Raw genomic sequence first — 22,218 nt, forward strand, 5'->3', positions numbered from 1 at the left:
TGCTGATGAGCTGCAATCGGCAGTTCAGTGGTTCAGCACTTGGGACATCTTGATACAGTTCCTTCTATTTGAGAGTTTGCCTCTGTATGCTTCACCACATAGGGCAATGGTCAGGAGTTCCTGGTGGTCTGTTCTCCTATTAATTTGCAGCAATCTTGAGAGCCAGTCCAAAGATTAGAGTTTCAGGGTTTCTTATAAGAGCAGAAGTCCTGTGAACAGGAACAATGTCCCAGGGGAGGAGATCAGATGGTTGTTTCCAACTGAGAAACACGGGTCAGGATAACCTCTTAAATCAGGCTGCAGCCAGCTATCTTCAATTAAGATAGTTACTCTCTTGCTTCGCAAGGAGTCTCATTGAGCATCTTTGCTCTGCTATCCACTCTACTTGCAGGGTCCGAGGGCTTGGAGGCCATACCTCATCATCTGACTGCTCCAGCTGTTCTGATGGTGCCTGTGTTTGATCAGCCTTGGTGATTCCTAACTTGGTGTCTCCTGAGACTGATATTCCACTGGTTCAGCTGGAACAGCTTCTTCAGATTCAGAGCCTGAGTCCTGGGCCATGACAAGAGGAGGGATTGCTTAAACAAGCTATCTCTTCCTAAACTGCTTTTTTTTCCACTAGAGCTTCTCTAAAAGGTGCTAAGGGCAGGTTAACAAGCTCAGCTCTGTGGCCTTAATTAGCATCTTCAGTTGGCGCTTCTGTTTGAAATTGGCAAGACCCTGATCACTTTCACCCTAAAGGCTTGCTTTTGTCTCCTAAGAAGCCTGAGCCAACACTTTCCTTTCAATGTGTAGTCCCCATTGGGTGCCTGCTTACTCTCTTGTATTCTCTTCCTCTTCAATGAACCTAAATACAAACATTAATTTCCCCTTGCTGGTTATCCCAGAACCAAGATGAGGATTCCAAAGGGCAGGGGAGTATAGAAAAAGGGCTATAAGATTTACCCCTTTTTACCAGCTTCATCATAAGTCATGTTATGGAAACCTTCCCCACCATGTGGACTCGCATGGCTGTTTGGGATCATATCCTTCTGATGCTGTAAGTATGTTCAGGGGCAATTTTTTAATAAACCTTTTTCAAGATTTATTACTGTCCCTTAGTGTTCTTGTTCTTTGGTATCCATCCTGCAAATTCTAAATTAAGTGTCAAGACACAGATTAACGGCAACAATTGGCGTAGTTGGCAGGATACCCACAGAGCGATAAACCCAGGGAAAAAGGAGGAAAAGTATGCCCAGGGACAAGTATTGGAGTAGCTGTCTACAGGAATGTGGGTGCCTACAGCATGGCTCATTGTCTGGTGTGGAGCCCAACAAGAATGGCCAAAGTTGGAAGCTTCGGCAGCTGGACTGGAGGAGCTACTGAACCAACTGAATCTGGGCAGCCTCTTGTGCAGTGGGAGGAGGGGGGTTGAGTTAGTAGGATAGCTTCTACTAACTATCATAAGGAAACTGAGCGAAGAGGTGTCCGAGGGAGAGTGGAAGATAGCCCCCCTTTGTGCGGAAAAGGCCCAGAAGCAGTTAAGGACAACTGCTTTAGAACCATTAAGCGATACAGGTAGTCCCCAGGTTAAGAACACCTGGGTTACAGATGACCCATAGTTAAGAATGGAGCCTATTGTAGCAAAATTTGAGTTAAATACACAATGATTTGAGTTAAATACACAATGTTTCAAGTTCACTGCACAATTCTACTTATACAGTATTACACAATAATACTGTTCCAGCTTACATACAAATACAACTTAAGGGCAGTCCTTGGGAATGGAACCTGTTTTTAAACTGGGGACTACCTGTATTAAAGTTAATGCTAGCACCATTCTCCCCTTCTATTTGTAAAATCTATATTGTAAGGAATGAGTGGAGTGCAAGGAGTAAAGACAGCTGTCATGCTTGCAACTATGCTTGATTTTTATAATTGTGTATGCCTTGTTTGTAAGAAAGTTAATTATTGATAACTGTATGTAAATGGAAGATGTGATGGTCTGGATAGGATGTGAGGAGGAAGCAAGAAGAAAGTTTATGCTTTATATTGTCACTGATAAGATTTAAGAAATGTGATTCAGAGGGTTTGAAGTCAGCATATGTTGTGTGTCAAAATCTGATTATTGCACTTTGATCTGGATTTGTTCTTAATAATGCATGTGAGTGCATTCTGGCCAAAGGAGCAAAAAATTTGACATGCTTCTGCTCCATGAAATTTAAGTTCTAATGAAGTATGTATGTTTGGAACTCCTTGCCACTGCAAAGGAGGTGACAAGTTGTCAAATGTGTGTACTAAATTTGTTTTCCTTTCTCTTGAAGCCAAGAAAAGGAAGGCAAGCAATTTTTTTTTGTGAAGAGCCAGTTTGGTGTAGGGATTAAAGGCACCAGGCTAGAAACTGGAAAACTGAGTCCTAGTCCTGCCTTTGTTGCAAAACAGCCAACTGGGTGACATTAGGCCAGTCATTATCTCTCAGCCCTAGGAAGGAGGCACTGGCAAGCCACTTCTGAAAATGTTGCCAAGAAGACTGCAGGGACTCATCCAAGCAGTTGCTAGGAGTCAGGATTGACTCAAAAGCCTAAGAAACATCAGGGGAGAAACTCCAGTCTAATGTTTTTTCAGGAAAAAGTGTTATGAAGTTTCCTACTGTTCTTATGGTTTGGGGGCTAAATCCCTGGAAACAAGAGCTCTGAAGCAATATTTTTTTCACTCCATCAGACCTGAAGGAGTGGGGAAAGCTCTGCCTTGCAACAAGAATCTAGTGTAAAAAAGTGATTGCAGTAAATGAGCTTTTATCAGAATAAAGATCAGAATTTTGAATGTGTTTGCAAATTTCTTTTCCTACAGCTGTTACTATTAGGAAAAGGAGGTTGCTCCTCTCAAGGAGTCCTAAGCAATAGCTCAGAGAAGGAGGGAAGGCACACTTTTTCCTTTCCCAGCTCCACTCTGCCCTGCCCTATTGCTTATCTGCTGTTCTGTCCCCAAGAGTGCTTTGCATTTCAGCTTTTATCAGCAATCTCACCCTCTGCCTTGCAACAAGAATCCAGCATTGGCTCTTGGGAAAAAACGGGGTGATGCTTTCATGCATTTTACCTTTTAAACTCTAAATGTCGTACGAGAAGAAGTTTACTAGTTTTCATCTTTGTCCGCCAACATGGCATACGATGAATAAAAGGGAATGTTTAAGACAATATCTAATAAGCTTCCATGGACAGATATGGTCTATCTGAAAACAAACAAACAAATTTTTTAACAACTTGGCTCTGGAAGCAATCCAGGTGCTGGATAAATTCCTATGTCAATGTATAGACTTCCTCTTCAAAGCTTCACAAGTTCTTATTCTGGGAAATTATTAGGAATGAGAAGGTATTAAAGTCCTTTGCAGTTGAAGTATATAATAATGTCTTTATCTAAGAGATGTGACGGACAGTCCAAGTTTTGCCTCAGGGCTACTTGCGTTCACCAATATGATGTCACAGTATGGGGACTTGCAATCTGGGACGGTGCCCTCCACATGTGGGGCATGCATTGCTACAATTATGCTAACCTCTCATGATTTGTCTTCCCTATGGTAGTAAAAATCAGCCTAGCAGCTTCATCTTAAGCACGATCGGGTAATTAATCCTAATTAATCCTAACAAGGTTCAAGGACCAGCTATGGCTGGGAAAGCAATGGATTATCCCCATGAAAGTGATCAACTGAATCTGGGACCTTGCCACTCCCTGCATTGTGAAGCAAAGCCAATCTTTTGGGGGATCTCTTGGAATAAAAGTGGGATTTTAAAAAAAGCAGAAGCAAAAATATATATGTATATATATTGGCACTGAACCAATATAAATTCTGCGTTAATTTGTTTGACAATCCATTCGTTTGTTTTCTTGTCCATCCACAATATTCTTAGGAGTCTTCTCCAACACCAAAGTTCAAAAGGTCAATACTCTTCCCATCCTGCCTCTTCAAAGTCCAACTTTCACTTCCATAAAGTATCATAGGGAGTGTCATTTCTTGCACGATTCTGATCTTTGTAGGTATAGACACATCACAGCATCTGAAAATCTTTTCTAAGACCTTCATGGCTGCTCTACTAAGGACCAGCCTGAAGTATATTTCTTGACTGATTGTTCCTTTACTGCTGCTGGTTGCTCCTAAAAGTGTTAGGTTTACCTAACACTTCAGTATCATCATCATAATTTCTAAGACTAGTTGTACCTGTTGTCATTAGTTTGGTTTATATTTAATTTTAGTTCAATTTTTTTCACTATGCTCCTTGACTTTTATTAGTAACCTTGAAGATCCTTTGCATTTTCAGCTATCAGGATAGCGTCATCAGCATAGTGCAGGTTATTCATATTTCTTCCTCCAGTTTTAAAATCACACTCTTCTAGTCCAACTTCCCTTAACATATATCCAGCATATAGATTGAATAAATAAGGGGAAAGGATACAGCCTTGTTTTACTCTTTTGCCAACCTGGAGCCAGTCTGTTTCACCGTGTTCTGTCCGTACTATGGCTTCCTGACATGTACTGTATATAGGTTTCTCATGAGGATAATATGTTCCGGGATTCCCATTTTTCTAAGCAGATTCCACAGCTTCACATGACTGACAGAATCAAAGGCCTTTCTATAATCAATGAAGCACATACTGACTTCTTTTTGGTAGTTTTTGGCTTTCTCAATTATTGATTGTGCATCAAAAATAATGTCTTATGTTCCTTAGCCTTTGTTAAAGCCAGCTTGAACATCTGGCATCTCCTTTTCCATGTAGGGCTCTAATCTTCGTTGGATGATCCTAAACATTATTTTTAAGCATATGAAATTAAGGATGTTGTACAATAGTTTGCACTCTCTGTTAAGTCTCCTTTTTTGGTATTAGTTGCTTAGTTTTAGTAAGTGACAAATATACATCAACTATTTATTTATTTTATGCAGTTTGTCCCTGCCTTAGTCCAGAGGGACTCTTGATCATTTACAGATAATAACCAATAATAAAATAATAGTAAACAATAAACTACAATAATGACAGTCATAGTCATAGAATGTATAAGAAAAATGTAAATAATAAATACAAATTTGTGTAAATACATGTACAAATAGTACATACTAGAGAGCCGGTTTAGTGTAGCGGTTAAGGCACCAGGCTAGAAACCAGGAGACCATGAGTTCTAGTTCCACCTTAGACACAAAGCCAGCTGGGTGACTTTGGACCACTCACCTTCTTTCAGCCCTAGGAAGAAGGAAATAACAAGCCACTTTTTAAAAAGGCTGCCAAGAAAACTGCAGGCCCTTGTCCAGATAGTCTGCAGGTGTCAATACTGACTCGAAGGCACAAAAAAAAAAGAAAAAAAAGTCCATTACAGTGCCACTCAGTCGTTGAATCCATTCATTTATTAAAACAACTGATTTTGATTCTGAGCATAATCAAGGTCAGAAAATATTGTGCAATGTTTAATTATTGATCTCTACAGCTTGATAGCATTTCTGTTTTATCCCCAAAATAATATAATTCCTATATAGTAATGGGGAAACTTATGATATTTTCCTGCATCAATTAATTTCCCTGGGCACTTGGGCCAGGATGAACAGAGTTTCCATTTCGTAGGTTACAAGAAATGTTAGTTTTGATTGCCTTTTAATTGTTTTGTTTTGTTTTAGTGGCTTACTGTATGCTGTTTTTCTTTTACATTTTGTTTAATAGTGTTACATGTCTGAGTTGGGGGGGCATATAAATGTTCTACCTAAATATTCAGTCACTTGTCTGGGTGGCTATAGAAATTGAATAAAATAAGTAAATACTGTAAATAAAATATTCATTATGTAAGATTTATATCCATGTTTTCTCCAGAAGCTTAAGATAGCATACATAGTACTCCTGCCCATTTTCTTTACAGCAACAATTTTGTGTGGTATGTTAAGAAACAATAGGCCCAAAGTCTATGGCAGAGCATGGGTTTGATATCTGATCATAGTCATTCATATTAGCCAGTTCCATTAAGTTAAAAAAAAAAAAGTCTATGTTATACCATTTCTTGTGAGGGATAGCAGGCAGTCAAGATCTAGGGGTGTATATTAGACTTCTCCATTGTAGTGATAGCTCATGTGCCTAGTGGACCATAAAAATTTAACTGCTGCCTTTCTCTTCAAGCTCTCACTCATCCACTTTTCTTACTATGTATACCATGGATTTCTAAATTGAATAGTAAAAGTTGATTCGATAGTCAATTGTATCTACTATGCAATTAAGTGGAAATTGATACTTGTTCCCTTCCATTTATTTGACATAAAGTATGGGTTTACCTTATCTATATTATAAACAGGGAGTTACACTGTGTGAGACAGAAACTGAAAATATTTTTGGAGGGAAATAATTGGGATTTGATTTTGTTTGAATTTCATTCTTGCAATGCTTCTCATAAGCAGAATTGATTGAATACAGCGTTCTTTGCAAACAGTATTAAGACAACATTCTCAAACCAAAGCTATTAAAAATGTGCTGCTAGATTCTGGGGCAGAACTTTTGTTGAAATCCCTGGACTTTGAACTCTGCCATAAGAGCAAACCTAAATTGTCAATTATTTACTAAACTAAAATGGGGGTGTGTGTGATATTGTTCCTTCCTGCCTTATTGACAGTTTTCAGTAACTGTCTCTTACGATTTTTGTGAACGCAGGCTATGTGGCTTTAGATACACAATTATAAGTGTAACAGGTTTAGAAGGTAAAAATGCATGTAGTTAGGGCTTATTGTTGATTGGTTTATTAAGGCCCTTCTTTAATTTCACTCATATCTTTCTCTCAGCAAATGTGTTTGCCATGCTTTTAGCCACATCCTTATGGAAATCTGTTTGTCAGAGGCACAATAAAGTCTTATATTTTTAGCCTTTAAATTACAAGCTGGGTTGGGCAAATACAAGCAAAATACAGACTGGCTGTGGTATAGAAAGCCAAAATTACTCAAATGCTGTACGTAACGTGGTCACAAGAGAAACAGTTATTCTGAACAGAATATTTCAGTGCCGCCTTCTTTGCCCATGTTGGGAGGTTGGGTCAAGTGGGGAAAGAATGGGGCAACTTTGGGGCATCTTTTTTGCTTTTCTTTCATTCTTGCCCAGTTTTGCTTGTTTCACATAATCAGAAAAGTGGTACTTTTTTGTAGCTTGTGCAGTGTGCATTTTGCCACACTATATTTTCTCCAGAAATGTGTACCTTCTGAACTATAATCTTCAATATTTGTATGTTGAATGATGTGAAGAAGAAAAAATGGATTGGAACTCCATTAGCTGAGCCTGGCCAGGAGGAGAGAATTTTGTCAGGAAATTCCAAATGAGTATAAATAAATTCTCTGCAGCAAGTCCTGGGCAATTTGCCTGCTTATGTGTCAGGAGTACATATTCTGTTTAAGGCTCCAGACCTAAGTTCCTGCAAAGAAAACATTGCAATGTTCCGTATTCCCTTCTTCCCAGAATGGTGAGTAAAGCAAACAGATATGAGGGGGATGTGATGCTAGATTTAAGATAACTTTATGTTCATAGCTTGTTTTTACATTTAAGTATCCAAAAAGAGAATGAGAAGTTCATACCTAAACTGACTAGCTACGTTTCTCCCTATGATTTCTTAACATAAAGATAGCACTGTTCTTCCATACAAAGTAACATTCTGTTAGACCAAAGAAAAATGCCTATTTATAACTAATCTCAGCTTTAGCCAAACTCGTCCTTGGTTTTAATCAGCTTCTTTCTTGATCCACACAGTGTTTGTCTAGATGGCTATCTGAATATCTGTTATGTTAGTGCATTTCTTTTTAGCAGTTTTAATTTGCAGTGATATAAGCAGAAGTGTGAATGTCATTTGTACTTGGATATAGCGAGATTTTTCAGTGAATGTGTAAAGAGTTTGCCTTTTGGAAGGCTGGAATATAGTTTCCATTCCAAAGTATTGAAGTTTACACCTTTTAAAATACTTCATTGTTTCGTTTCTTACTTTAAAAGTCAAGTTTAACTGATTTATTTAAGCATAGAGGACTGAATTGAATTAATTTTCTTCACAGTTTTCCTATTTGAGGTAAGATTTTTTTTGGTATTTGGCCTTAGTCTGGAAAATAGGTACTTCTCTTTATAAATTGCTGATCATTTGATTGATATAATTAAATGTGTACTCTTTCTGATACATATATATGTGCTTTTACTTTGTATCATTTCTTCCACTTTTAGACATATTTTATTAATGCAAAATTGAAGGATAGAATTCCAGCCACAATATCTTTAGAGGTGACTTGAATATATCAGGGAAAGATTCTTGTAGTTTCATGAAACAGCATTCAACTGCCGTGGCTCTACTATTAGTTATTCATTTCTTTGAGGAAATGCTTAAATGAACTTTTTGAGCACTGAAGGAATCATGTTTATTATGTGGGTATCTACCAATAATATGTTGGAATGCTTTGTATTGTTGTTTGGGCAAGGCATTTTCACTTATGAATCAACCTGTATAATTAATATAACATGCATATTAAAATAAATTAATAAAGAGATGGTGTTGGACAAGCCTGAGTACTATACAGGCAGGCAAGCTATAAAATGGTATTGGATTAGCAGATCTCATATCTTTACTAATATATAATTTTGAAAACCTTGCAGGTTTGTCTTTCTGTTCATCTCAGGGGGAATTAATGGTTATATTTATGCAATTGTATCTCAGTCAATTTCGCAGGTCTTTTGACCACTCTTCAGTCTTTTTGCTCCTCTCTTCATGAAAAATTTTAGAACAAAACAAAATTTGCTTTAAAACATAGCTTTTTCTAAAGTTATTACCCCCCTCCACACTTTTAGTAGCAACATAAAAACCTGGATTGGCTTAATCTGTGATCTTTTAATGCTTCAGCATGGAAAAAGGATAGAAGAAAATGATTAGAAACAAAATTCAAACATAATACTTACATAACCTGCTCCATTTTTAAGCCCAGCATTAAACCTTGAACACATGGAATAATGTTGACCATTCTTTTCATTACGTTAATAAAGAGCTATTTTAAAAGCAAAAAGTGTGTACAGAACTGTAACTCTGTGTTGGTGCTGTCTTTTCATCATGAAGAGTCATCTTTTTTTCTTTTAAGTTTATTTATCTTAAATTTTATAGAAAGAAATACAAAGAAAAAAGAGAGAAATATATGAAAAATAACAACAAAACCAACCATCTTAGCAAAAAGACTATCCATATATCACATAATATCAAAGAAGTTCCTAAATTTACATTAAAAGAATTTCTATCATTACAAAATATCATAAAATCTATGCCAAAGAAGAATATACTGAGTAATTGTTGATTAGTAGATAAAAATGCCTTTTCAACAACAGGTAAGTTACACATCTCTTCAATTCCCTTAATATCAGGAATATTACTACTTTTCCAATTTCTCAAAATAATTTCTCTTAGCAACACCTGATATAACCATAAAAGAGATTCCAAAGTCATCTTTTGTCCTATGCCCAGTAGATCCATAGTTCTTTATATAATGATAACTTACAAATTTTTGTATGTAATTCAAAATTGTATTCACATCTTTAAACCATATTACTCTGCTCAAAGCCATATCTTATGAACTTACGAATATTAAACTGAAACATGACAATAATGGAGGCAAGCTCATATCTTATGTATAAACATCCTATTTATCATTTTATACTTCTACCTTGATGAAATTGACAACCCACCCTTTCTAAATATTTTCTAAGTTATCCCACAAACCCAAAACCTTTTGTTGAAATAATCTCATCTAAAGCTTATAAGAACCATACATTCTTTAAGACCATTGATTTGTTAATATAGGGTATTTCAGTTCTTTATTTCAAGCTCTTGCAAACATGCAATATCCATCTTTTAAAAATCCCTCTTTAATTGCCTTTACAATTAGATTTAAAGATTGCAGATTTAGGATAGCTGAAAGCATATTGTAATGGCATAAAAATTCAAGACTTTTAGATGCTACTAAAACATCTGGACCAAATAGTGTAATCAAAGTGTGTTTTTTATTTATTTAATTGCATGGTTGTATGCTGCTCCATTCATAGACACTGGACGGTTCCCGGCAATAAATATAAAACCAGCATTAAAACATACAAACTATCAACATAAAATATAAAAAATAATATCAACATAAAATTAAGCAATTCCTAGGCACCTTATTGTACTCAAAAACTTGTCAGCAGAGGATTGCCTTTACCTGTTTCTGAAATGGTGTCAGGGAGAGGCCATCCAGATCTTCTAGGGGGGATATTCCATAAGGTCATGGTGGATGTTGAAACAATCTTCTTCTGTGACCACATCCCCCTGACTTTTCAGGTTGAGGGAGTCACAAGCCTATCAAAAAGCCAGTGTGTTGTAGTTGTTAAGATGCTATGGTGTTGGCCTGGCACTGGGGAGATTCAGGTTCAAGTCCACTGTTCGTTGTGGAACTCAATAGGAACTTTGGGTTCCACAGAGAAATAGATGCTAAAAGTATGCCCCGTAATAAAGTGGCAAATCAGGAAAACTGTAATTTGGATTTGTACTTCCCATAAAACCTTGCTTAATAATTTATCAATCTTTTTGAAATACCTTAACAGTCTTAGGAAATAATTCCTGTTAGTACATATATCAGTAATGAAATAATCTTCATTTTTTCCAGCATTTATCTTTCAACTCACTAGGATTTTTAACTATCTATTTATATTGGTATTAATGCACTAGTTTACCAGTAGGCTTACAGATCCACTTAAAACTACTGGTCTTCAGCTACAACCCTACGATGTAACCTATCACCAGGTTATATCAGGCCCCAACTTGCCTAGACTGAATCTGCCGATGTGGTAAGAACACGCCCCATGAGGTCAGGAGAATATGGACCATGGCTGGCCTTTTCTTTTGCACTCTTCATGCGCTGGAATTCCTTTCCTTTTTATTTCCTTTTCCTCAGTAGCCTTTTATCTCAGTATTACAAAGTCAAGTATATATTTATTTTAAAAATGCTGATTTATTAGACCAGAGTCTTTGTATACTTTATCCTGAGCATGCCTGATTAGAATTAATATTAATTCATTGTTCCTTTTTCAGTCAAGAGGACTGTAATATTTTATAGTTTTTCATGCTTGATTCAATTAATATTCAGTATAAAATGTATAGAGGGAATTAGGTTTACATAGCATATATAAAAAAATTTATATTGTTTTGGTGCAGGCAATATTGCCTTTGTACTCAAAAGTTCCTTAACTTTAATTTTCCAATGTTTCTGGCTTAAGAGTTATAATTCTTTTTTTCCCCCATGAAACATGTGCAGTAAAACAGCCACCATGAATATAAGGGTTAAAAGCATCCCAAACTTCTATTAAGTTTGCAGAATGTCTGTTTATTTAAAAAAAATCAAAAGATTGTTTTAACAGTTTTAAAAGAAGTACATCCTTTAATAATGATGTATTTAAATATTTTGAAAAAAAAGGATGAGGTTTTTTTATATAATAGATGGTATTCCTGGAGAATGATCAAATACTATAGTAGGACCTATACTGCATTGTCTATCTGTTCTAAGTATCGAGATACTAAAAAATAATCAAATTGGGAATAGGTCTTATGTGAATAAGAAAACCAAAAACCATATTTTTGCTGTAAATATTTCAAAATTGCTATATATTTACCAAATTAAACTTCAACATATACATTTGTAGCACTTTCCGTGTACAGAATTGAATTTAGCTGAACAGTATTATTGCCTAGCAAAGGATGTAAAACTTGGTTAGAATCTCCAGCCATAAATAGTTGACCCGCATATAAAAAAGAAAATTCAGTACATCTATGGAAAGCATCTAGAAGGCCCTTATCAGGGGCATAACAATTAATAAATGCAATATGATTATTAAAACATTTACTGTAATCACTACAGTATTAGAAAATGCCCTTCTGGATCACATATTTCTTGTTCCACTACAATTCCCACAAATATATACTTGACCAATCCATCTTCTAGGTAAAAAAATAATTGACTTGGGAGAGAACCAAATTCATAAATTTACCATCCAGAGGTCTAGACAATGCAATCTGGAACCCTGGAAGGCAAAATCATGTACCCAATTACCTATGAATAACTCCAAATGTATTGCTTCTGAATAGGTAAGTCAGGTAAAGTTTCTTTCAAGCTGAGTTCTATTCCTAATGATTTCATGGACACATTCATGTAATTTTTCATGTCAACAATATGTAAGTATGTGTTGTTACTGTTCCAGATGACCTTCCCCCCACTTCCTAATGTAGCCCATAATCCTGACCTTAATTGATGATCTCTCAACTAAGATTCCACAAGTACGAGGAATAACTCTTATGCCAAATAAGTTATTTGTTAATTAGGTTTGAGAAGTATTTTCAACAAATACTATTTTTTGTAAAATGCTTAGAGACTTCCAGGAAGTTGCCAGTGATTATTAAACCAAATATTAACTATAAAGTCTAATTTTGTAGAGATTTAGTGCCTGCAAAAAATGATGTCCCACTTGAGTTCTGTCAAGCCATGCAGCAAAAGTCTGTAGAAGCTCCTTTGCTTTGACTTTGCTTGCTTGTAACCAGTCTGAGTTTCATCAGTAAACCTTTTTTATTTGAGAAAGGGAGAAATGAGTAAGCAGGATGTACTTATAAAAAAATTTCCATACAAATAAAACAAAATCATTTAAAAGCAAATCATTTAGCCTAGCCATAAAATTTATAATGAATTAAGAGAGGATTCATAAGAATAATGTTAACATACACAGATAAAATGAGGTTTTAGCACTTGAATTTCTTGATTCAGTAAAAATGACTCTATGCACTTTTGTAAGAAAAACAATATAGTTCATTCCAATATTAATTCTTTAAAATATGAGAGAAAGCAAAATATGAGATGTTTAAGATAAGCAAAACAACAAGAAATCCAAAATATATTACTGGTACCAATTTTGACAACATCATTGCCATAACAGGAAATGCACATTCCTAATTTTTCAAGAATCTGAGTATCTTTATTCATTGGACTTGTATCAAATTTGCTGAATTGTTTCTTGATTTTTACGTACTTTTAAGAGAAGTGAATTCATACCTTACTGCTGAGGGATACATTTCTATTGCTTGAGAATTTGAGCTTAATGATCAAATTAAGATAAAGATTCCCTCATGGCAAATTTGACTCCTGATGATTATGTGGACACTTCCATGCTGTTTCTTTTCTTTTGTTTTTTTGCTAAAGTACAGAAAAGGCATGCCAGATTGTTTTTTAACTTTCCTGTCTAGCATATTTTCCCAAGAGGTCTGATGCAGCTTAGGTTTTTTTTCAAAAGCTAGGGGACTGCCACAGCTACAAGAGAGCACAAATTACTTAGTGTGAATTTTGTTTTATAAAATGACGGTCATTTGTATTGATGATCTTGAAAAGAGAGTGAGTAGCAATTGGCAGAAAAATGAGATAAAGTAAGAAAGGCTGTATCACACCCTGGAGCAGAGTCAAAATTTTCCGTGTTTGGGAGAAGATATTAAAACTACCTTAAGGCTTTGTGTTTTTACTGTGCTAAGTCTAATTTATGGCTTTTGTATGCTTTCTACTTTTGGACAATTAGAGAGGGCTCAAGATTGCTAAAAATGGGCCAAAGTCATGTGTAGTCCCTAGAGCACAGGTTGTCCAGCTCCACTATATACTGATTCTTTTCCAGCATAAGAAGGTAACATCTATATTCTTATTCTACCTGAATATGTTTATGGGTACCAGGCATGATTTTTGTGTATAGCCTTGATGTAGATCAAGTAAGGAGTATACACCTTACAGCAGTGCCCCCTCAAAAGATGCCATTGCAGACAAATGGTGATTTTGTATGTCACAGAAGAGGTAAATTGTTATAAAATACATGGGTTATAATACTAACTATATTTAATTTAATTTTGCCTATAGATGTTTTCCTACATACAAGCTGGAGAAATGACATCTGAAACAGCTATATGCGTATTTGAGGGTTTTCCTTTTAGGACTTAGTATAGGATGAAACTTCATTGTTTTTAAATTTGGTTCTCTAGGAATGGCACATACTGTTTGAATCATTTATTAAAGGCTTGGATAGTTGTATACAGAGAAACTGTAAGGTAATGTTTATTAAATGAAATGCTTGAGTAGTTGGCTTAAAATTTTAGAGCACCATCTGTTTTCAGGACAAACTGAAATATGTTGTCTGTATCACTGCCATTTTTTAATAAAAATTAATAAAAACAGTAGGACTGTGAATTTTTAAAGTGGCTGTTCCGTTAAAAAACTACTGTGTACCAAAAAGGAATGGAAAAAGGAAATATGGAGGGAGAGGGGGGCCTTCCCCAGCGCTGAGCTAAAATATAAACTCATTGGTGAATGCTTAGCCTATGAAAGTTTGTAATCTGTTTATTTATACTCTTGCTGGAAACTTTTTTCCCTTTATGGGATGAAGAATGAGCAAGTTGAGAGACAGGGATTTTGCAAGCAAAGAGTTTCTGTGACGTATGGAACTGTGATTGCAGGAAATATTCCAAAGCTTAGTAGACTTTGGACAGAAGTATGCACAGACTAAAAAACAGAAATGGAAAGGTAGTATTAATTAAATGAAAATCCTTCAATCGGTACTTACAGGCTTTTATTGTGTGTCTAGGCTGGGGAATGGGGGGCGAGGAGCAGCATATACGGCAAGCATAGACATAAATATTCTTTTTGAAGAAGCACTGTAGATGAATTGTAATTTAATTTAAAATGCTTTGCTGAAACATGTGTCTCCTGTGAGTGCAGGAAGCTGTCCTGTCCTGACATTTGAGCTGGCAGTTTCTGTTTCAGCGGAGATATTTTAGACTGTCTTGGAAATGGTGTGCTTGCATAGTTCCTAATATGTCAAGTATACACAATATAGGAATATGAAAGAAGTAGCATGAACTATCATAAATGAATGTGTTCCTAAACAGAGAGTCAGTGTTCCTTTCTATTGTTTTGCTTTTAAATCTGAATACAATGTGTTAAACATCTCTGCTGGCAGTTTTAGCATTAATAAATTGAGGAAGAATTTTTGTGTGTGTTACACTTATAGTATATCATAGAACACAGGGTCATCTCACCTTTCATTATAGAACAATACAGAACTATCAGATACTAATTATAAACAGTGATATTTTTAAATGGCTGTATGCAAACCCTGTCTGAAATGTATGCATTTTACTTTGTAGCTTATAATTAGATGATACAATCTTAACATGAAATGTGAGTCTATGCTAAAAACTGATTCAAGACATGTGATGCATTCTCCTGGGGAGTATGATATACTGGTTCTGGTGTTTGAATAGCATGCCTATATTTTTAACTTCTGCTAGGATTTTAAACTTTAAATTGTTTCTTCTTTTAGAAAACGAAGAAAATAATGTAAATGGGGATGATGAGAAAATTCAGAAAGATCCCTATTTTGTGGAAACACCTTATGGTTACCAGCTTGATTTGGACTTTCTCAAGTATGTGGAAGATATACAGAAGGGAAATACTATTAAAAAATTGAACATTCAGAAAAAGCGGAAAGTGGCCCCACCTTTTGCTACTATTAAAATCACTTCCAATCAGTACAGTGAATGGACATCAAATGAATCTCTTTCTTCATCCAACAGTGATGAAACCAAACATTCATCTCTGCTTTTTACAGCTCAAAACCAATTAGCAGGGGCAACTTCTGCAAGGCCATCCTTGGCATTTGAAGCTTCTCCAAGCTTCCTTACTATCCCTGAAAGCAAACCATTACTTCCTCCTTCACCACAGCTGCCTAGACACAACCTTCGAGTTACAAAAACTCTCATGGAAACACGTAGGAGATTGGAGCAGGAAAAAATTGCAATGCAGCCCATCCATGGAGAAACTCGGAGGCCTAGGCTTTCCAGTTTTGGAGCCATGGGCTCAACTGGCTCACTTCCTTCTTTTGTAGGATCCAGTAGCCAGAATCAGATGTGCCAGCAATTTCAGAATGGGTATCAAGGCAATGGAGACTGTAATCTTTACCTAGCATCCTCTTTGGGCAGTTCTATTCGGCATAGCCCCTTGAGTTCAGGAATATCAACACCTGTGACCAACGTGAGCCCAGTGCACCTGCAACACATCAGGGAACAAATGGCTATTGCCCTCAAACATCTCAAGGAGCTGGAAGAGCAAGTCAAAACCATTCCCGTGCTCCAGGTTAAGATTTCAGTACTGCAGGAAGAGAAAAGACAGATGATGGCAAAGCTCAAAAGCCAAAGAATGGTCAATCAGAATGACACAGGCACTTTTAGAAAGAGATCTTACAGTGCAGGAAATGCAGAGCAGTGGAAGCATCTCTCGTCAGTCAGAGGAGGTGGGGAGCTTTACATAGACTGTGAAGAAGATACGGGGAGTGTGGGGCATAGCTCAGAGCAGGTAGAAGAGTTCCGGCAGTTGACTGCTGAAGTGCAAGCATTGGAGAAGAAAATCCAGGACAGCAGTTATGATATTCCTTCTAATGTGCGAGGAAATCAAGCAAGTGTAGCAAAAGAGAATAGGTCAGTCGCTGTAGGTGCAGAGGAAAGTATGAATGATATTGTGGTATATAACAGAGCTTTGAGGGTGTGCAGGGATATAGCAGTAGGAACAGATCTGAAGACTAAAGATTTTATTGCTGGGGTGACAGAAGAGATGCTTGGTCTGTCTACTGAGGCTGAGAGAGAGATAGAACTTCAGCATCAGACTATTGAATCCCTTAAAGAGAAAATCTACCGGCTGGAGGTTCAGTTGAGGGAAGCCACTTATGACAGGGAGATGATCAAATTAAAGCATGAGCTTCAGGCAGCTGGGTCTAGGAAAAAATCAGACAAGGCATTAATGGCACAGCCCCTTGTCTTCAGCAAAGCAGTAGACACAATAATACAAACAAGAGACCAAATGGTGGGAAACCACGTGGATATTGTTGATTCATGTGTAGGGAACAGTCACCAGATGAGTAGCATTGGTGTATTGTGTAGGCCTATGTTACAGAGTTCAGCTGTGGGGCCAGATGTTCCTATGAATTGGTGGATTGTGAAAGAGAGGAATGAAATGTGTGGTCGTTGTACTGGGAGTTACACTGAGACCCACAACAAATGTGTGGGCACAGAAATTAGCTTCTGTGAAACTGGGGTAAATACAGAAGAATTGATAGACAGCCTAAGCCTGCATAAGACAGAACTACAAATCAAGGAAGTGTGGTCAAGCGGGTGTGGAGACTCTTTGGATCTGACATTCTGTCCAACTAAAGAGACCATATCTTGTAGCACGAACACAGAGACTGCTTGCAAGGCCAATTCTGGAGTCATGGCAGTGCCTTGTACAATTAACCAGGAAACCAATACAGTATTGGAAAAGGCTGATGCATTCATCAACACAGAAATGACTACTTTGACAGATTCCAGCACCAATACTTTCTTGAGCACTTATGATAAGCAGACAAACACTGTGATTGTGGAGTTGAAGACTGTGGCTGTTGGAGATGGTAGGGTCAAGGATGTAAATACTGCTGCTAAAACTCGTTCCATTGGTATAGGAACTCTGCTTTCCACCACTACTAGCTTTGATAAATCTTCTTTAACAAAGACCAAAGACTGTGGAGTAGGGCACATCAGTATTCATGAGAACTATCTAGTTGGATTAAAAATGAGAAACATTGCTTGTGGTCCACCACCAGTTTCTATAGCACCACCCAGCACAAGAAGCATTGGTGTTGGGGATGATTCTGTGGATGGTTCAGGAAATGCTGACATTGATAGTCCATTTCCTCTGCCTGAAATAAGAACTGGCCTGGATCATTACATTGAACGGGTTCAGAAGCTTGTTCAAGAACAGCAGATGCTCCTTGCTGAAAATTATGCTGAACTAGCAGATGCTTTTGGAGAGCCTCACTCACAAATAGGGTCTCTCAATTCTCAACTTATTAGCACTCTATCATCTATCAACAGTGTCATGAAATATGCAAGCACAGAGGAACTGCGCAGTTTAGATGTACCGAAACAATGCATGGACAAACCTACTACTACAGGTAGGCAGAGTTTATTGAGTCTAAGCTGTTTTAGAGCAATCTGCCCTAAACTGCCCCTTCAGAAGATATGGGACTTTGCAGCTCCATAGTATAGTGTCTGGGAATTATGAAAGTCATAGTTTGATTCTTCTGAAGATCACTAAATATTGTTTACTTGTCTCTCAAGGGAACAAAAAGACTAGAAAAGAGATCCTGCCTTAATAATCAGAAGGAGTCTGGTAGCCCCTTTTCCAGCTAACCAATTTTATTTACAGCTATATGTTTTATGCCTTATGATTTTTGGCTACCATAGACTAGCACAGCTCTCCTCCTATGGTATTTAAGTTAGCAAAGAAAAGAAAAGAAATGGATTTAACCTTTATTTAGGGACAATTTCAAGATCTAGGAGACTCCATGGCATGCCTTAAGGGCAGACTGTAACTCAAAATTATGACAAGAATTATTTAATAAAATGAATAATAATTACAATGTATACTTCTGTGAACCTGTAATATTTGTTTCCCTTGCCTTTTTGCTTTCCATGTTCCCATAATGAAATCAATTTCTTTTAAATACTGCTTGATTATAAAAAATATGGATCTGTTTTCGAAGTATTGCTGTAGATACAGGTATAACCTGTTATGCTAAATACTGTTAATATTGGTATAAGAGATAAGGGATGCAGGCTTTGTCATTATCTATAATTGTGTCCTATTTATTTATTTATTTCAATTTATATAGCCGCCCATCTCAAACAAGTGATTCTGGGCGGTGAACAGTCATAAAATCAATTAAAACCAATTACAAACACAATACAAAAAAGTAAATATATACAGTAACCAAGAAAAATTATAATCCATAGATTTTAACATAATCAGGAAACAACTGAGAGAAGGCCCCTCAGGTAGCCTTGGTCCCAAGCCATGAAGGGCTTTAAAGGTGACAACCACCACCTTGAATTGTACCCAGAATCACATTGGCAACCAATGCCACTCACGAAGTAGTGATGTTACATGTGTTGAGTACCTGACACCATTTACTACCTGTACAGCTGCATTCTGTACCAGCTGAAGCTTCCAAATGCTCTTCAAGGGCAGCCCCATGTAGAGCGTGTTGCAGTAATCCATTATTAGTATAATAGGACTGTACAAAATCTTACACAGCATTAAAGTTGCCTAGGTTTTTGCATGATTCATCTGAACACAGACTACAACTAATAATTGCCTTATCCTCCTTTACAAGAACCCTTTAACAATATATTTGGACCAATTTTGGTTACATGAGCTGCAGTACCATATTTAACTAAAAGGGAAATGAGAGTTTTTTCCCTAAAATAATTGCTTTCAACTGGGGAGAACATTTGAATACAGTCAGGTACTATCTAAAGAACAGTCATTTCTGCCTAACTGAGAGTAAGGATTCTAGAAAAATTGCTGTGGTGTGTGAGCCTCCTCTATTCCTAGCCTTCACATGCATTTTTCTAAAATCCTTACTCTCAGCCCCCCAAAAATGGCAGTGGTTTTCCCCCTCTCTGGCTTATTGCAGACAATCATATTCTACAAGTTTTGTTTTCTTCCCTATCCAATTACTTTTTTATTTCACCTCATTTCTGTTTAATATTGTTCTCCTTTTTCACCTTCTTCTCCCAGTATTTTAGCTCTTTCCCCTTATTCTGTCTTCATCCAACAATCTACTCTGATGCTGTTTCTGCTGGTAGGAGAGAGGAAAATCTGGGTGAATGTCTTGTGCTTTTGTATGAAAGAGAGTGGGCTATGCATGAGACAGAATGGCTTGTGTCTGTATGTTTTCATGGAGTATCAATTTTTATGAAAATAATGTCTTCTTTTACAAGCAGTTCACTTTAATCACTGTTATTTAATTCAGTCTATATATTTATGTGGCTTCCGCCCTAATTTGAGAAAGATATATAATAAATTGTTTATATTACATGAAGATTATGATAAATATCTTGCATATAATTTTATACATGAAGTTCCCCAAAAATACTGATATGCAAGGAAAAGTTTTCCAAGGAGAAGAGATCCACTTTAAAAAATCAGAATAATAAATATGTGACAGCATGCTATGATTTTTGTCAACCATGGCAATTATTGAGATTTTATCTCCATAATGCTGAAAACATGGATCAGCTGCTGTTGGGGGCATTTCTCTTATTTCTTATGCTTTCCAAAAATATTAAGGCAAAATTTATTCTTATATATAATGCCATCACTTTTACTATAAGAGTAATATGTAAACAATGTGCTATTTTAAGCCAAAATAACACTTTACCGATTTGTTCAGTTCTTGACTTCTGTTGTTTTTGTTTCTCCTGTTTCTTACTTAATTTGATGATGATAAGCAGCAATACTGCTTATTTAGTATTCAGTAGTTTAGTAAAGATTTTACAAAGCAGTTTTTAAAAAATAGGATTTAAGGGGCTTTTTTTTTTTTTAATCTGAACAAGAAAAAATGTTAGCTTTCTTTGCTTTGGTCAAATGTACCAAAACAATTCCTTAAAACTAAAAACTTTGTATCTAGTTGGATGTCCTTCTTTTTTTGCCCAGACCTCATACTTAAATTAAAGGCTATAAAATGAACAATTGGCCATTCTATTGAAGCATACATTAAAAGTAGTTTCATGTGTCAAACAAGCATCCATGTCCTTGTGCAATCTGGGACTGTTTTGCAGTTGCATTCCTTTAATACTCAAAATGTTTTCCTTTTTCCTGGTAAGGAAGTAGCTGCAGTGGAAACTTCTTATTATCCATCTGCAATTGTTTAGGGCACTGAACTAGGCAAAAAAGCAAAACAAAATTGATGAATGCTCTTCCACTTATTGATGGGGAGAAAGTGCGCAAAATAAATTCAGCTTCTCCCAGCTGCCTTTAGTGTCTTCCAAGAAGTGTTCTAAAACTAGGAATTGGCATTCTGCTCCATTTCACTATATTAATTATTTGCTATAATCCCTTTATTTACTTTCCAATGTAGCCTTTTATGGCATGCCACAGATATATCTACAGGAAGAAACTAGAAATAATTATAATTGATATGATAAAAGGATATTGTGTCCCTTTAATGTTGAATGTTATGCTTATGACAGAAGATTGACTGAAGTGTTTTTAAAATCATATTATTTATTTTCACCCACTCTGGCTCTCATAGTTCTTGATGATAACCATACAGGTAAACAATCTGTTCTGTGAAACAACAGCACCATGTAATAAATCTTCACATTTTTTATTGAATTCCTGTTTTGGAAAAAAAAAGATTATAGTTTTAAAAATAAATTAATAAAGTTTCAAATGTTACCATCTGAAATTGTTTTGAGTTCATATGTCCTGGCTTCTCTGTAGTGGCTGAAAAAAATATGTGATGCTATTTATTAATGCATTTAGATTGTTAATTATGTCTTTATATGTATAGAATATATTAATTTTGTCCCTCACTAGGAAAAAAACAAAAACAGGAAGGTTATTTTTACTAACTCAAGATGACTGTGACTTCCAAGAGGATTATCAAATACAAATCATTTTAGTGAATACTATTCATTGTCTGAAATATTGAAATGTTTGAATTTGTAAAGAGAAGAAATACTAAACAAAAGCATTTTTATTTGGGGAAATATGGTTATTTAACTCATGCCTGTTCTGCCACACAGTAATTCCAATCTAATTTCAGGCTCTTTAAAGTTGAAGCTGGGACAGGAGATTGGGACCATAAATGAGGAGAAAACTGCAATAGTCGGAATGAGACAGGACCAAAAAGTTTTGGCTTCCCAGGATAGCACAATATCTTCAATTAATCTTACAGATGATCAGCTTGCCTCTGGGCTTTATGGTAATTCTGTGTATACTGTAGACACATTTGCTCTTAGTTAATTTTTTTAAATAGGGTTGGTCATTTTCTAGTGTAGTTCTCAAGTGAAATGTTATATAAAGTTAGGTAGCTCATGTAGAAAAATTATAATTGGCCTTTGAAGATCTATGATTATACTTGCATGGTTTTAATATATTTGATCTCTGCTTCCAAACCAAAATATGCTGACTATAATTTGTCATAATTTTGAAAAAAAGGTACATACGTGGGACAGTATCTTGTCTAATGCATCTCAGTAACTTATGAGGTGGGGAGGGGAACTTGTGCATTAGTATGCATTTTGTAATGAAAACATATTTTATGTACATCTGTAGGTTCTTGCAC

At 36.2% G+C, this 22,218-nt stretch overlaps 1 protein-coding gene across 9 annotated transcripts in view; it reads left to right on the plus strand.

Moving 5' to 3' along the window:
- The window catches only part of KANK1 (KN motif and ankyrin repeat domains 1), a 145,389-nt gene that overhangs the window by 105,592 nt on the left and 17,579 nt on the right, over window positions 1-22,218 (plus strand). For all 9 annotated transcript variants that reach the window (XM_088130380.1, XM_025163801.2, XM_088130374.1 and 6 more), the window contains 2 exons: window positions 15,376-18,036; window positions 21,697-21,855. In XM_088130380.1, the coding sequence (XP_087986506.1) occupies window positions 15,376-18,036; window positions 21,697-21,855 (2,820 nt within the window). The remainder of the gene's footprint in view (window positions 1-15,375; window positions 18,037-21,696; window positions 21,856-22,218) is intronic.

The sequence above is a fragment of the Python bivittatus genome, unplaced genomic scaffold (genome assembly GCF_059951505.1).
Source record: "Python bivittatus isolate LINGU-HERP-01145 unplaced genomic scaffold, Pbiv_v1 ctg000850_np1212, whole genome shotgun sequence".
Classification (NCBI taxonomy): Eukaryota; Metazoa; Chordata; class Lepidosauria; order Squamata; family Pythonidae; genus Python; species Python bivittatus.